The sequence below is a fragment of the Lynx rufus genome, unplaced genomic scaffold (genome assembly GCF_022079265.1).
Source record: "Lynx rufus isolate CCGP_SWC_20201006 ecotype Redwood Valley unplaced genomic scaffold, mLynRuf1.p SCAF_11, whole genome shotgun sequence".
Classification (NCBI taxonomy): domain Eukaryota; kingdom Metazoa; phylum Chordata; class Mammalia; order Carnivora; family Felidae; genus Lynx; species Lynx rufus.
This window is the reverse complement of record NW_025814825.1, coordinates 12,983,419-12,999,446: the sequence shown is the minus strand read 5'-3', so window position 1 is coordinate 12,999,446 and position 16,028 is coordinate 12,983,419. Positions and strand designations below refer to the sequence as shown.

At 46.7% G+C, this 16,028-nt stretch overlaps 1 protein-coding gene across 2 annotated transcripts in view; it reads right to left on the bottom strand.

Annotated features, from left to right (window-relative positions):
- SGPL1 (sphingosine-1-phosphate lyase 1) overlaps window positions 1–16,028 on the bottom strand; it is a 59,239-nt gene that overhangs the window by 2,698 nt on the left and 40,513 nt on the right. For both annotated transcript variants that reach the window (XM_047072887.1, XM_047072888.1), the window contains exons 7-14: window positions 15,691–15,819; window positions 8,755–8,843; window positions 7,237–7,342; window positions 5,528–5,626; window positions 4,751–4,900; window positions 2,960–3,198; window positions 1,503–1,649; window positions 414–534 (exon numbers count right to left, since the gene is read on the bottom strand). In XM_047072887.1, the coding sequence (XP_046928843.1) occupies window positions 414–534; window positions 1,503–1,649; window positions 2,960–3,198; window positions 4,751–4,900; window positions 5,528–5,626; window positions 7,237–7,342; window positions 8,755–8,843; window positions 15,691–15,819 (1,080 nt within the window). The remainder of the gene's footprint in view (window positions 1–413; window positions 535–1,502; window positions 1,650–2,959; window positions 3,199–4,750; window positions 4,901–5,527; window positions 5,627–7,236; window positions 7,343–8,754; window positions 8,844–15,690; window positions 15,820–16,028) is intronic.

The window sequence follows — 16,028 nt, the reverse complement described above, 5'->3', positions numbered from 1 at the left end:
CCCTGACTTCCATGTCCCTCTTCTCCCCACTCCATGCCCACCCAGACAGTTTTTCACAGGTACTTGCCAGTCTGCCTTTCTGCCCAAAGGAACCAGCCTATGGGATTTGCTGTAGAAAATTCCAGAAAAGTCAGGCTATTGCCTTTCCTGTGTCAAAACTTTCTTTTCAAAGGGACAGGACTACCACCTGCCTTTGTATGGCACTTTTAAATTTATAAGGTGCTTTCTACATAGCATACTTCATTTGAGACCAAACACCTTGGACACGGGTGAGGCAGAGATTATAAGCTTGGAGTAATAAGGTTTGTGGAGACATAACAGAGGCAGGAACAGACTCGAGGTCACTTGGTTCTTCCAACCCCCCCAGGATACCTAAACTTCCACAGGAAGAAAAAAATCCCAAGTGTCCCTACCATTCCTGTGGTCTTTGCTTTAGGATTCTTCATGATCTGAGTGACAGACTCCCGGATGTCCTTTAGGAACTGTATGGCTACTCGCTTCCGAGTGTGTACCAGCGTGATGCAGAAATGAATACTACGGGAGAAGACAGACACAGACAGAGATGAACCTCGGGGGAAAAAAGTTCTAAAATAAAGCAGCCCCCCACACAGGAATTTATCGCTTGCTTCTTCATGTGATTTGTGATGAGTGTTCCCAGTCCTGGGAATCAGGGAGATCAAATACATGGGCTGTCGAGCATGGGCTGACACGAGGGCTTCATGCCTCAGCATGATCGAGAACATCCTGACAGAATGAATACAGCTGCCAGCTCTGTCCCACCCCTCCCCTCCAAAACGGTCAACTGCTAGGCCTTGAGCCACGTGACCACCAAGGGGATGCTTTCATCTTAGATGATACACCTTCATGGGGACAGGGCCACAGGGCTGGGGTCTTGAAGGACTTCAAGGCAAAGAAGCAACTCTAACTCCCCCTGGAGGGAGACTGAGGAACAGAGGGATAGTGAAGAGGAATAAACTGAGTCCACACAGGACTGGCAATGGCACCACGAAGTCAAAGGGATCGGGGTACATAGAAGACACAGGAGAGACCTCTGCCGTTGTGGTGGAGTGTTTATTTATTTATAAGCATCATGGAAGGTTAGATTACAAAGGCATATTAAAGGAGAGAGCAGCGGGCCTGAACGATTAGAGGCCCTAAGGGAGGTTTTGAGGGAAGCAGTCAGTTTGTAGGCACCATGTGATGGCGGTGCACAAGACGGGTAGAGACAGCACAGCCTAGAAAGACGGCAGGGGCGGTGGGGAGGCGTCTCATGACCGGCCACTGGTCTCAAGAGGCTGCCACCTAATTTTGCTAGTTTTAAAACTAATCGTCTTGTTCTGGATACAGAGTAATTCCAGATGGCAAGACGCAATCCTACAGCTACTACAGTTGCCACTGCGGTGCCCGGCCTCATAGCCGATCTCTACGCTTCGGGTCACCTTGCCACCCAAGTTCTTTGGGAGCCACGGCACGCAGGAAGGGAAGAGGCTCCTCCAGCTTACCTGGGTGGGAACTGCAGGTGGTTCAGGTTCCATCCCTTGGCAGTCATCAGGTTAAACAGTCGGTAGATGTCAAAATCTCGGGAGCCCAGAGCTATGACTGACAACTGAGGATTCCCAAAAACAAAGATGCCTTTGATATTTTCCAGCCTGAAAACAAAAAAAGGAACAGAAAGGAAGTTCAGCCACATACACTCCTCGGGCCATCACCTCTCTAATCATTCAATGTCTCCCCTATAACACAATCTACTCTTTTAGGGCCTCAGCTCTCTCACCTTCTAAAATCAGGTGGCTAGACTGAGAGCAGTGGTCCCCAAACATTACAAGTATTCAAAGGCCCAAATCCCACCAAGCTCCAATGAGTCAGAATCATCGGCTCTTACCCTATCTGCCCAACTCCGAAATTCTGATATGCCTGAGAGGCATCTGAGGCATAAAAGATGCACGTTAAGGGGCGCCTGGGTGGTTCAGTCAGTTGAGTGTCCGATAGCTCAGGTGATGATCTCGGGCCTCGTGGGTTCGAGCCCCACGTCAGGCTCTGTGCTGATAGCTCGGAGCCTGGAGCCTACTTCGGATTCTGTCTCCCTCTCTCTGCCCCTCCCCCACTCGCATTTTTTTTCTCTCTCTCAACAATAAGTAAACATTTAAAAAATTAAAAAAAAAATACACAGTAAAAAAAAAAAAAATCCTGGCAAAATCATCTATCTCCACAGTTTAAAGTCCTACATGTCATGCCTAATGCATGAAATGGTACAGCAGCTCTCAACACACAGGTCTACCAGCTGGGTATACGCAGGCTTCTTTCAAATGAGACAGGCCTAACTGGCCACTTTCATTCACCTTCAGGACTCTGCAAAAGCCTCCCCAGCCCGGGTGAGCCACAGAGACAGGCAGGTAATATGTGCACAGGTAAGTCAGCCAGCACGCAGCCTAGTTCCAGCCTTAGCTCAGCCCTGGATTTCCTCACTTGCCCCGCCCCCATTCATTCCGCCTCATCCCCAATTCTTTTCCTACACTAGCGATTCTCCACGTGTGATTCCTAGACTGGCAGCTTCAGTTCCCACTGGGAACTTCCTAGAGACGCACACCCTCAGACTCCCTTTCCAGATCTACTGAATGAGAATTCTGCATTTTAAACACATCCTCCGGATGGTTAGGACACATGCTCAAGTTCGCACTGAACTGTCTATCAGCCCTTGGTAAGAGCTGCCGGTTGCTGACACGTCCTTTGAGACACGATGGCTCAAGACGAAGCCTGGATCTGACCCTCCAAGTCACAGCAGAGCAAGGGAACTTATCCTCTCGGGCCAGCACCACACTCCTGAGCTGCTGTCCTAAAGCCCCGGTCTCCAGAGGACGGTAAACGGGCTGGGAGTACGGGTGCTTAGCCAGGCAGACGCCTCAAACCTACGAGCAGACAAAGCAAGAGACGAGGCAGAATCCCGATCTTGCACACATACTCTGACTTGAGGAAGCGAGTGGTTTTGATGATCTGTTTGGTAGCTTCAACATAGCCACTCTCACCGAAGTACATCAAGGCAGCCCAACAGGCCGCGCTAATGCCTCCAGGCCGTGAGCCCGCGATGGTCGGGGAAGCGTAGATACCACCCTGCCAATCGGTAGCAACGAAGAACTGATGGCTCCTGTACTTCTTGTCACTGTACAACACCACGGACGAGCCTTTGGGGGCATAGCCATACTGAGGGGGAGAAGCACAGGTGAGTCCACGGTTCTGCCGGGCACGCCTGCCCCACAAACTCAGCCCGCAAACCTCTCTCTCACGCGCCCGCTTCTCTCTGCTTCCCGCCCACGTGAAACATTCAAAGTCAGGGGGCGCCCGGGTGGCTCAGTCGGGTGAGCGTCCGACTGCAGCTCAGGCCACGATCTCACGGTTCGGGAGTCCAAGCCCCGCTGTGGGCTCGCCGCTGTCAGCGCAGAGCCCACGTCGCGGCCTCTGTCTCCCTCTCTCGCTGCTCTCACCCTCTCTCTCAAAAATAAATAAACTTAAAAAATTTAAAAAAAGAATTCAAAGTCAGGAGGTTAAAGGCTGGAGGGAACTCTCTTTGAGGGGAGAAGGGTGGAATTCGTGTCACTCGGAACAACTCAAATCACGAGCTGACTCCCTTCCCGTTATTGTTATTAGTATTATACTTCCTTTTAAAAAAATCACAGTGCTCAGAATCCAGAAGCTACTTGATGCAGCTGAAAAATAAACTGTGCGCTTGGTTTCCTTATAGAAAATGTGCCCTCCTAACGAACTGTCCCTGCAGCTCACGTGGAGCTAAGTTCACTCCCTGACAGACACCGGGAGAGATGGTAAGGAAGGGGGCACAGGGGTTGCTGGGGGCCGAGGTGAAATCGGATCAGATCCTGACGGAAGATCCGTACACGTTTTTTAGAGTCTGAGAACCAGGTCCCCACTACACTGGAAATTAAAAAGAACTCTGCCAGTGCAGCCAAGACAGAGCACGCATCCTGAGGCCGCTATTCCGTCTCCACATCTGGATGCCGTTTAAAAGCGTTCCTGACCGGGGCGCCTGGGTGGCGCAGTCGGTTAAGCGTCCGACTTCAGCCAGGTCACAATCTCGCGGTCCGTGAGTTCGAGCCCCGCGTCAGGCTCTGGGCTGATGGCTCGGAGCCTGGAGCCTGTTTCCGATTCTGTGTCTCCCTCTCTCTCTGCCCCTCCCCCGTTCATGCTCTGTCTCTCTCTGTCCCAAAAATAAATAAAAAACGTTGAAAAAAAAAAAAATTTTAAAAGCGTTCCTGACCAACCTACACTTGGTCTCGGTCCCCCAGGGGCGGCAGCATCCGAACATTCCCAAGCACCTAAGCTCTTCCCTTTTTCCACAGGACTCTCCCGTTAGCCCGCACCGGTCGCTCAGGGCAGGAGCCCCAGCAGCGCGGAGCTACAGCACTAACATACACCCTCTTAGGAGTTCTACCATCGACCTCACCCCAAAGGATCCGAAAGCTTCAGGGAACTTTGTTCTGTGGGCCACATGCCTAGGTACCAGCATGTCCCAGTCACATGCCGTCAGCGGGCACAGAAATTCTCTTAGCCACATGCCGCCAAGATAATGGGTCTCTTTTCGCTATTACTTGTCACCTGAACCAGCTACCCTGGTGAGAGCAAAGAGCCAGATTTAATTTTACATTTCTGGCAGACGCTAACGCTCTAACCAATTTATTTTGTTGATAGTAGTCGAAATAATCAAATGGCTACTTTAACATTCGGTCCTTCCCCGCCTCACCTTGTGGGTATCAGCTGAAATGCTGGTCACGCCTTTCACCCGGAAATCAAACGGCTGCTCCAGCGGGTATCCTGCTTTCTCCATAAAGACGATGAGGAAGCCCCCCAGACAAGCGTCTACATGAAGAGGTATTTTGTATCTGACAGCCAGCTAGTTCCAAAAGAGACCGCAAGAGAATTTCATTTATAGCCATCTAACAAAAACTTTGTAAGACACAGGTGGAAAGGTGTGCTGTAATCCCAAGGCCGTTATGCACGATGGCTTTCATGTTTTAAAAAACTGGCTAGTTTCGACATTCCTAATAAAGCTCATCTTCCAAATGTATTTAGCCTTCAAAAGAATTCATCTGAAATGTGGCATTTTATATCTAAATACTGCAGGGCCCCAAACGCAATGCAAAGCCGAACAGGACACAAGCAGCGCTCTGATTTAGGGGGGAAAGGTGCCGCTTTAGTAACGGCGGGGTGGGGAGCCTGTGGGACACCGCCCCCTGCGAGGCACACCCTTAACAAGCAGCCCATCTCCCGGCTGAATGGAAACAGCGGCGCTCTTTCAGAGTATCCAGAGTATCCAGCTTCAACAAAGGCTCTACCTTGTGTCATCCCTCCCCCACAGCAGAGGCTCCGAAGGGAGCTGGAAGGCTTCCTCTGGGGCTCCTGGGATTTGTGCACAAATCTGAACTCGCACTTGCTTCTCCTTGCCGAGTCCCGCACCATTAGATTCTATCATAAAATCTCAACCTGACCGCCCAGCAAGCGGCCCATTTCTCCCGCGTACCTTGGCCACTTCAGGGACAGGATCTAGGATACCGTGAGGAAACTGGGGGGCAGAACAGACGAGCATGGCAGTGTTCCTGGAGATGGCTCTCCTCATCGCCTAGGGGTTAAAGTCGAAAGGAAAATGAGAAGCCACGTCAACATTACTCTCCTCTGTCGCTACTGGTTCGGGGTCTGCGCTCCTCCAGCGCCGCTGCCTCCACCTCTCCAACCCGAGAGAAGACCGCCCCTGCCATGGGGGCAGCACAGAAAAGCAGGCCAGAGGGGTCCATCTGGGAAAAAGTCTGAGGCCACAATACAGCAAATCACTGTGGGAGGAAACAGCATCGGGCGAAGATGCCGCGGAGCATGTCCCGGCCCCACTTACTAGCGCTGAAACCGGAGGTAAACTACTTACCCGCCCCGGTCTGTTTCCTCACCTGTGCACTGCAAAAATACTAACAGCTTCTACAACTTCCCTGGGCTGTCATAAAGCTCAGATGCAATTTGTATAGCACTCCAGAAACTAGAAAGTTCTCCACAAAGGCAAGGCATAAAAATAAAGGACTACAATTCAGTCTTAAAAAAAGAAAGCCTGCCATTTATGACAACAGGGATGAATCTGGAAGGCATACTGCTAAGCAGGCCAGGAACAGAAAGATAAATACTGCATGATATCACGTACACGGCAGGTACAGCAGTCAATCTCAGAAGCAGAGAGTGGAATGCTGCTTGCTGGGGGCTGGGGGATGAGGGGCACCGAGTTTCAGTGATGTCTAACAGCAAGTTCTGGATGGCTAGGGGATGGCCATGTGACCACGAAACAACAATACTGCACTGTATGCTTGAAATCAGCTGGAGGTCGAAGAGGGAGTCTTAAGTATGCCAACCAAGGAGGAAAAAAAAAAAAAGAAAGAAAACAGTAACTATTTGAGGAGATGGGTATGTTCAATAGTATGACTGTGGGGATTATTTTGCAGTGTATACACATCTCAAAACATCAAGCTGGCACCTTCAATATATTTTTTTTTCTTTAATTTTTTTTTTTTTTTAACGTTTATTTATTTTTGGGACAGAGAGAGACAGAGCATGAACGGGGGAGGGGCAGAGAGAGAGGGAGACACAGAATCGGAAACAGGCTCCAGGCTCCGAGCCATCAGCCCAGACAGAGCCTGACGCGGGGCTCGAACTCAAGGACCGCGAGATCGTGACCTGGCTGAAGTCGGACGCTTAACCGACTGCGCCACCCAGGCGCCCCTCAATATATTTTTTATTTGTCAACTCATTAATTTGTCAGTTCATAAATCAGTAAAGATGGCAGGCAGAAATAACGCCAGTGCTAATAACTTGGGTAGTTTGGTTCTGAATAAATATTGTAACTATCCTGTTGGCAAGGATACTGATTCAGGCCAATAAAAACCACAAGAAGAGTCTGGGGGCAGGTGAGTCCGTGCTCATGGTACAAAGACAAAGGGGAAAGTGATGTTGCTGAAGCAAAATCAAGGTCTGCGAAGTCTCAAGTCAGGGACTAGATAGATCATCTTGCTATCAGACCTCTGAATTTATGAAAACACTCAATCACCACTGCCAGCAGCAGCTCGTCGGCTCTGGCTGCTACAGTCCAAGGCCTCTGGAGCCCATGTGTGCACGACATTGGAAAAAGTCAGCCGGTCGGGTACATTCCTGCACCTCACAGTCCCCAGCAGGAAATGGCCCTTCAGGGGAACTCACCCGAACATCCACCTCCATCATTTTGTTCAGTGGAACCCGTATAATCTTCATCCCAAAATAATTGGCTGCTTTGTCAAATGCAGCATGGGCACTCTGGGGGGCCACACTAAATGATAGAGAAGAGGAAAATAATGAAATTCAGATAAAAGCAGGGTTCAAGAGAGAGCCTCATTAGCAGCTCATCTAAATCCCCAAGAGCAAACTTCTAATTATTTTTCCTCACCTTTTTACAAGTGTTTATGTTGTTTTTCTTTTTAACCACAAATAAAAAGAGGTCAAATGATTTTCTATAGAAAATTTCTCCCTATGATTTAGCAAATCCGAAGCATAAATGAGGGCTGACAGGTAAAAGACGAGGGATTGGGAATTTGGATCAGACCAGCATCAAGCAGAGCCTTTTTGTGTTGGCCATCCAAAGCCGGGAGACCCTGGTGGGAACATGCTGCCTGACACAATACACAGCCAAGCAGGAACCCAAGACCGCTTGGCTGGGGTGTTCTACCAAGTCAGTGGTTCCTTCCATCTCTGAAAGCCCACAGCCTGTGAGAAACGAAAATTCCCATTGTTCCTGTAAACTTGGAAGCAGCATTTCAAATAGCACTGAAATGGGGGGCGCCTGGCTGGCTCCGTTGGTAGAGTATGTGACTCTTGATCTCAGGGTCATGAGTTCAAGCCCCACGCTGGGCACAGAGCTCACTTAAAAAAAAAAAAAAAAAAAAAAAAGACAAATAGCACTGAAAAGGAGACTGAGCCATGGTTATGTATTTGCTTTCAGACTTCTCTCAATTACTCCACTCTCAAAATCAATCTGTTCCCCTTAAGGAAGGAAAAGTCTCGATTACTAAGTACCAGGCACTAAGATTTATGTGTGAGAAAGATGGCACTGTGATTTATTCTCTCAGGCATGAGATCACCTGCAACAAAACCCTTAGTGACATTTGCAGGAAAACAGTAACCCAGAGGATGCAGTATAAACACACTGGATAAGGAGAGGGTCTAGAGAAAAAAATGCAGCCAAATATCAAAATTATGCCCATGGGGTGCCATTATGGATGAATCTCAAAAAAATTTTTTAAAGTTTTCCTCCCAAAAAACAGCCCTCAGGCTGAAATCTTCTCAGGAAGCACCCCGAGGCAGCCTATTATATTTAAGTAACTTTCACTGAACTAGGTAATTAGAGTTTTCCTTAGGCTCCAGATTACTTATAATAAAATCACAGAATTCAAAGATGGAGTCCCGTCACTCTGTCACTTTTAGAAAAAGGATCTCATTCTTGCTATCGGTATATGCCGTGTACAAACTTGTGAGCTGGGAAAGGGAATGACCTTTAAAATTAACTGGCTGATCCACCCAGGACATTGCAGAATGTGAAGGGATGAGGGTCAAGGGCAAAGGAAAGGAAGAAGGAGGACTGGAACTGCCAGAGGAAGAGGGAAGAGAAGAAGCAGAAAATAGATGGTCAGGCTGTTTGCAACAGCGGTACTCCAAACAGATAATCTAAAGGCCACACATACATACATTTCTGGAGTTCTGATGCCGTTCGCAAAGGCCAGGTCCCGATAAGCTTTGCAGGCCATCAGTATGCTTTCTGTCCCCCCAGAGGTCACCTGTAATAAAGAAGAGACGACATCCATGGAGTGGAGTGAGGGACAACGATCAGCAAGCACATCGATGCCACCTTGATCTTGATGGTGGTCTGATGCAGAAGCAGATAAGGTCTCGAATGCATTCTGCAGAGCAGACACTGCTATGTCTTCCAGAAGGAAATCTGGCTTTATCAGCTAAGCCCAATCTTGGTTCCCAACACTCAGAGGGCCTGTCATGAGCCCGATCTCCCTCACTGGACTACAAACTCATGAAGGTGGGGACCGATCTGCTCATGACAATATTCTGAGCACTGAGCCTAACAGCTGACACCTAATACAACCTCAACTAACACTTTTCAAAGCCTGATGTGACTCTCATAAACCATGACCAACACAGGCATGTCATACCCATCAGGCTATCTTCTTAGATAGCATCTAAGAATGAATCATTTCAAAACAAACAAACAAACAAATAAACAATCAAACAAAAAGCCACAGCACTGAGCTAGGTGGTTATTTTCTTAGACTTCTCATCTCCGAAGATTCATACAAGCTTAGATAACTTCCTCATTGTACAGCTGAGAAGCCCCGAAGACTAAAATAATTCACCCAATGCCATCCATTAGCATCTGCTGCTGAGAAGTAAAACTTTCTACATTTGTTCATTTAGTACAGCTTAACAGGAGATGGAATAAGAGACGGCGATTTCTGAAATTTCCTAAAGTAACCACATATAGGACAAAAATACCATTGGCTACAAAATCCCAGTGGTCAGCAGTTACATGGAAGATTAGCTGAGAGAAGTCAGTCACATTTTGATTCAGGAAGTCTTCGTGAAACATGTGACCATCACCCACAAGGTAATGCACTGAACTTGGGCAAGGGAGACCGGTTTACAAATCCCGGCACTTCTGTGCTGGAGACAATGAAAATGCTTACAGAGGAGGTCAGCTCTGCAAACCAGCAGCACGTCCTGTGGTCTAGCATAAGACCTCAGAATGTCACATGAGGAGCCAAACCAGCTGTGAAGAAAGTCAGTAAAGGACCAGCAACGTCCAAGTCTCCAGTGCGTCAGTCTCTTACTAAGGTCCCGTGATGACCTAAGCAAAAGTATTTCCAAACCCCTAGTCACCCAGCGCACACACCCTATTTTTAGTCCAATAACGAATCAAATCAACATCATTATTTGTTGGGCAAACAACAGTGCACTTTGACTGTAAAGGCAGGAATATCTACATTCTACTTCTGATTTTTATTGCTGATCCCCCAATTTCTATGTTTATTTATTTTTGTTTAATTTTTATTCGGTAGGCTCCATGCCCAACAAGGGGCTTGAACTCACAACCCTGAGATCAAGAGTAGCATGCCTTTCCAACTAAGCCAGTCAGGCACTCCAATTCTGCGTTTAACTATGCTGCTAATCTCCCACTGCTCTGTGTGCCCAAAGAAAAAAATGGAAATTTAATCGTGAAGTGAGAAAAGCCTCAATAACTACTTGTAATGTTAGTCAACTTCTTCCAACATTATAAAAACTCTCGCTGTTAACATGTAAGTACGTCAGAGAACAAGAGTAGAACATGGCCTACTTGGAGAATTTTCTTTCAGATGCTGTTTGTAGCCAAAGGCATTTGCACAAGCCAAGACTGTTCTCCGTGGCAACAGAATTTCTTTTAGTATACGAGATAACCTCTCATCCGTTCTGAGGCAAATGAAGTTAATAAAAGGAAAAACAGCTTAAGTTGAAGAACAAAGAACAAAAAGAGCTAAGATCTTAGTTGGGAGCATGCTACAGACAGCCCAGCCATGAGGCTCTGTCGTCTTCTTTCCCATCTCTGAACCCCGAACTGTTTTCAGCAAAAGCAGCAGAGACAGAGACATGTGAGAGAGAGAGAGACAGAGAGATGTGAGAGAGATATAAGAGAGAGACAGAAATAGAGAAGGGTGAGAGACAGAGAAACTGAAATAATCCCAGAGGTAATTAGTTCTCTTATAAAATTTTATGTAATAGAAAAGACTGGAGATCTCAGACTCCATTCTTCTCCTGATCCCTGACACAGCCACTAAAAAAGATCAAAATGGAAGAGGCATGGTTTAACTGTAGCAATGCAAAAACAAAACACAAAACAAAAACAAAAACCAGGGCTGGACTTCTGGATTAAGATGGAAGGCTGAAACCGCTCCACAACTACCTTCTCTCCCCCAGGACCTAGAAGAAGGAAGAAAAGAAGCAGCAGAAACCTGCAGTAACAATCACCAAACAAAGAAACAGATACTCGGAAGCAATATACTTCAAATAGTGGCAAGGAAAAAGGAGAAGTTTCTAAAGTAGAGCAGACAGCAGAATACAGTTCCTAATCCCCCCTCCAGGCCCTGAAAATTGTCCTGTGGGCCAGCAAAATCCTGAGAATTCTCATTAAAGCCCCCAAATCTTCAGAGAAACAATGGAGGGGGTGTCCTTATCTTCAGATCAGTGAGTGGTAGCCCTGGCGGCTAAGGAGAAACCAGCAAAATGAGAAGAGAATGTGGGGACTGACCCCTGAAGTCAGGGCTTCAGGGATATAGAACAGGTTAAAGAAACAATCAAAGCCCAAGGGTGTTACTCTCTTCCAACTAGGCAGAGTGAACTCTAAGAGATAACTCTTAACAAAATCTCAGAAGAGACCCACTGAACCCAACACAGGTGCAACAAAGCGGCTCTTAACCAAATGCTCTCACATGAGAGATCGGCCACCATGCAGCAGAACAAACTCGAATGTTCTGAGGAGCATGAGCCATGATGAAAGAAAATGGCACGGTAACCATGCAAATATTCAAAAAGAAAAAAAAAAAAAGCAGCACGCAAAACAAAAGCCAAACTCAAAAAATGGTAACAGCCTAAAGAGAGGGGAAATCCACACACCTGTTGGTCGCTATAGGACAATACGATAAGAACGTGGATTCAAAAAAAAAAAAAGAACGTGGATTCAAGAGAACAAGCACTGAATGACTGGACACCAAAAACAAGATCATGAGACCACAGACCCCAAAGCACAGAGTACCAAACGATCCCAACACAGAATTAAGGCATAGGAAACAGAATAAGCCCTGCCGAGAACAAAAACAATGACTTGGAGGAAAGGTTGAGGCAAGTGTAGCGAACCAGATTAGCAAAAGACAGACTGAAAGACGGACGCCGCTCCGCACATGGAGAGCTGCGTCCTCCTGGCTAGACACGGGGAACCAAACGGGGTTCCAACAAGAAACACAGGGACGGTCGCAAATCTGGGAAATCCTATTCTCCAAGGAAGAGCTGAGCAGCCTAGGGCAAAGCGGGGAAGAGAAAATCCAGAGGGAAAGAGGCTGCGAAGTGCGCATGGTCACGTGGGAAAACAACCACCCCGGAACCCCATCTCCGGCAACACTGACCGTATAGCTGGGCCTCCCGCGAGAGACGACCAAAAGCCTGAGGAAACAGTAAGAGTTTTTTACACCCGCCACTGAGCTAACACGAAGGAGTAAGCTGAACCCGGACAAAGCGACATCGAGAATCCTACAGATACGGGAGGGCCAGAGCCCACCTAGGCCGTGAGGGCTGCTGCCGCCCCGGGACACCAAACTCCCGTTGTGACAACTGACAGGAGATCAACTCAGGGCCTGCCCCCGGTAAGGACTCTGACAGCACACGGCTGAAGACCTGGGACCCGCACCCACATTCTCAGGGGAACAAGAAATACCCCAGTGGTGCAGAAGAGGGCAGCAAGAAAACTGCTATCTCTGCTCTGACGGGCAGGTGAAGAAAAACAAAGAACTCTCAGGAACGGATAACAAGACCGCTTTCACATGAGTCTGTGCTGTGAACTCACGCCACCGCCGTAGCACGAAACTGCAAGCTGAGCATCGGACGCAGATCGCTTCCCAGCGACTCCCCGGCATCTGGCAGGAGCTGCTGCACATCTTCTCTGCCAGACCTTCATTTCCATCTAGGCCTCAAAGATAGGTTCCCGGGAAGACGAGTGGCTCACAGTTGAAACAACAACAAAGTCACAAATAAGACAACACAAGACAACATGAGTGAAACCGGCAGAGACAGGTTGAGGCTCAGAAGTGGTGGAATTAGACACAGAATAGAAAATAATCACGTGCAATATATTTAAAGAAACAAAATATACGCCAAGCAAAGGAACGATAAAGAACTGCCACGCAGGGGTGCCTAGCTGGCTCAGTGCATAGAGCATGTGACGCTTGACCTCAGGGTTGGGAGTTCAAGACCCACACTGGGCACAGAGCTTACTTTAAAAATTAATTCATTGATCGATTACTTGAATCAATGGAAGCTCTGTAATCATCTCCCGGCTCCAACGATTATCACCTCACAGCCCATCTTCCCTCTACCCACAGCCACCCCAGCCACTGCTGCTACGGAGAACATCGCTGCTCTAACGGCTACGCCTGTCCAAGTTCCCCATGTCTCCTGGCTAATTAACCACCTGTCGGATGTGTGTCAGCCCTTCTCACTCTAGCCTCATGGCTCTCAACCTCTTCTGTGCCTTCTATTTGTCTCTCTGGATTTTATTCTGGCTGAGTTTTTATCTGTCTTGTTCCGTAAGTTTGACTCACAAACCACGTGAGTATTTTACAGAATTCTAAATGAGACTGGGCTCTTTGGACAAGTGGCTGAATCAGGGTCTGGAAGCATGCAAGGTCAACCTGGAATATTTCATCAAATAAAAGTATTTTCTCAAAAAAAGAGAAAAAGAAAGGAAGCTTTCAAAGACTACATGAGTCACACAGAAGGACTCAAGAGCCAAAACTAAGAGGCTCCCACTGGTCAAAATGGGCCAATTTGAGCATTAATCGGAGCAGCAGCTCCAATGGACTGAAGCAAATTACTCTACAATGTTCCACCGCACTATTGACAGCCACTGGTTACTGCCAGTTTGCAGCTACCATGGACAGTGCTGCTATGAGTATACATCCATCCCGACACACACATGTACCAGTTTTCCTAGGGTACGCCCTGAGTAGTGACATTTCAGGGTCATGAGATACGTGTACCCTTGACTTGACCAGACAAGGCCAAACATGTTCTGGTTGCTTCACTGATGGCCTCTTAGAAGTCCACAGAGTCTGTGGCACTAGAAAATACCCACATACTCTGAGTATACTGGCCTCTCCCACCATGCCACCTGTTCATATAAATGCCATAAAGGAACCCATTGCTGGATTATGGTTGGCTCAGTTTTTAACAGCTTTGGAATTCTGGGGGGGAATGAATGCCAGGAATACCATTCTGTTAGATACAGAATATACGAATGTGTTGATTTTTCATGGTGCCAACATAAAGTAAAACAACTACTGCTTATTGGAAAAAACAAAAAACTATAAAATGTTCTTGCCTTTGGACAGGCCCTTCAATAGTTAAATTTGCAGAGGGGCGCCTGGGTGGCTCAGTCGGTTAAGCGACTGACTTCGGCTCAGGTCACGATCTCACGATCCGTGAGTTCGAGCCCCGTGTCGGGCTCTGTGCTGACAGCTCAGAGCCTGGAGCCCGTTTCGGATTCTGTGTCTCCCTCTCTCTCTGCCCCTCCCCTGTTCATGCTCTGTCTCTGTCTCAAAAATAAATAAATGTTAAAAAAAAAATTTTTTTTAATAAAAAAAAATAGTTAAATTTGCAGATATTATAATGATTATAAAACTATCTGATAGGCTTAGTGCCTCTAGGTTACCACTACAGCATGCTGAGTTAAATCTAACTACCCTGCATAAGCAGAGATTGAGAGACCTGAGTTTCTTCTAGAGAAAGCAAGTATCAGTCTGTAGTAACAAATCTAAACAGAAGTTTATCAATCACAGTTTAGGAAAATTAACAAACATCTACTAGAAAGAACAGCTGAAACAAAAAAATCCTTACATGTGTCTTTAAATATAACGATAACTTCCCCTTCCTTTATTCCTAAACCAACTAAAAGAGCTTTGATTTATAGCAAAATAATAAACTTCCAGCTCGAGTAAAATGAGAAGTATATCAAAAACACTGTGATGGCTTGACAAAATTATATAGACCAATGGGTAGGCAGTGGCTGTGTCAGTGGATGGAGGAAAGAGGGAGGGAGAGAAAGAAAAGAATAGACAGGGCAGATGTGCAAAACATTTACATTTAGTGAATCTACGGTGTTCTCTAAACTGTTATAGGAACTCATATAAAGTTTAAAATTTTTCAAAATAAAAACCTGAAAAGAAAAAAAAAACTTTAAAAATGTACAATAAGGGGTGCCTGGGTGGCTCAGCCGGTTAAGTGTCCGACTTCAGCTCAGGTCATGATCTCACAGTTGATGAGTTCAAGCCCCACGTGGGGCTCTGTGCTGACAGCTCAGGGCCCGGAGCCTGCTTTGGATTCTGTGTCTCCCTCTCTCTCTGCCCCTTCCCTGCTCACACTCTGTCTCTCTCTCTCTCTCTCAAAAATAAACATGAAAAATTTTTTTTTAAAAATGTACAATAAAATGTCGATGCTCTAAAAACTGTAAAAGTTGGGGCACCTGGGTGTCTCGGTGAGTTAAGCTCCTGACTCTTGGTTTCGGCTCAGGTCACGATCTCACAGATTGTGAGATCGAGCCCCATGTGGGGCTCTGTGCTGACAGTGTGAAGCCAGCTTGGGAATTCTCTCCCTCCCTCTCTCTCTCTGCCCCTCCCCTGCTCCTGCTCTCTTTCTCAAAATAAATAAACTTAAAAACAAAGTTTTTTTTAATTGCAAAAGTTAACATTTTTACATTGCTGTTAATCTGGATCTTCCTACAATAATCACGTATTATCTGTATAATAAAATGTTTTCAACAAACTTCTATTTTAAGCTAACAAAATAAGATAGTTGGAGGCCCCTGCATATACTTACACATCCACAGGAATCCGGTCCCCCATTGAACAGGGAACAAGCTATTCTTACAATCTCTGCCTCGATCTTTCGCAGTCCTGGGAAGATATCTGGATGCAATGGATTACTCCACGCAAAATTTCCGTAAGCCTGCAAAGAAATGCAAGCAGATATGAAGTATGATAAATACACCGCATGGGACAAAGAACCATGCACTACACAAAAGTTTCTAAGTATCAGGCACAACACTAGAAACCGGAAAAACGGTAAGATGTGTTCTCCAACATAAAGAAGATCAACATATAGTGGAGGAAACAGACATGCAAATAAATTATTTTACAGCCAGTGAGAAAGGAAGC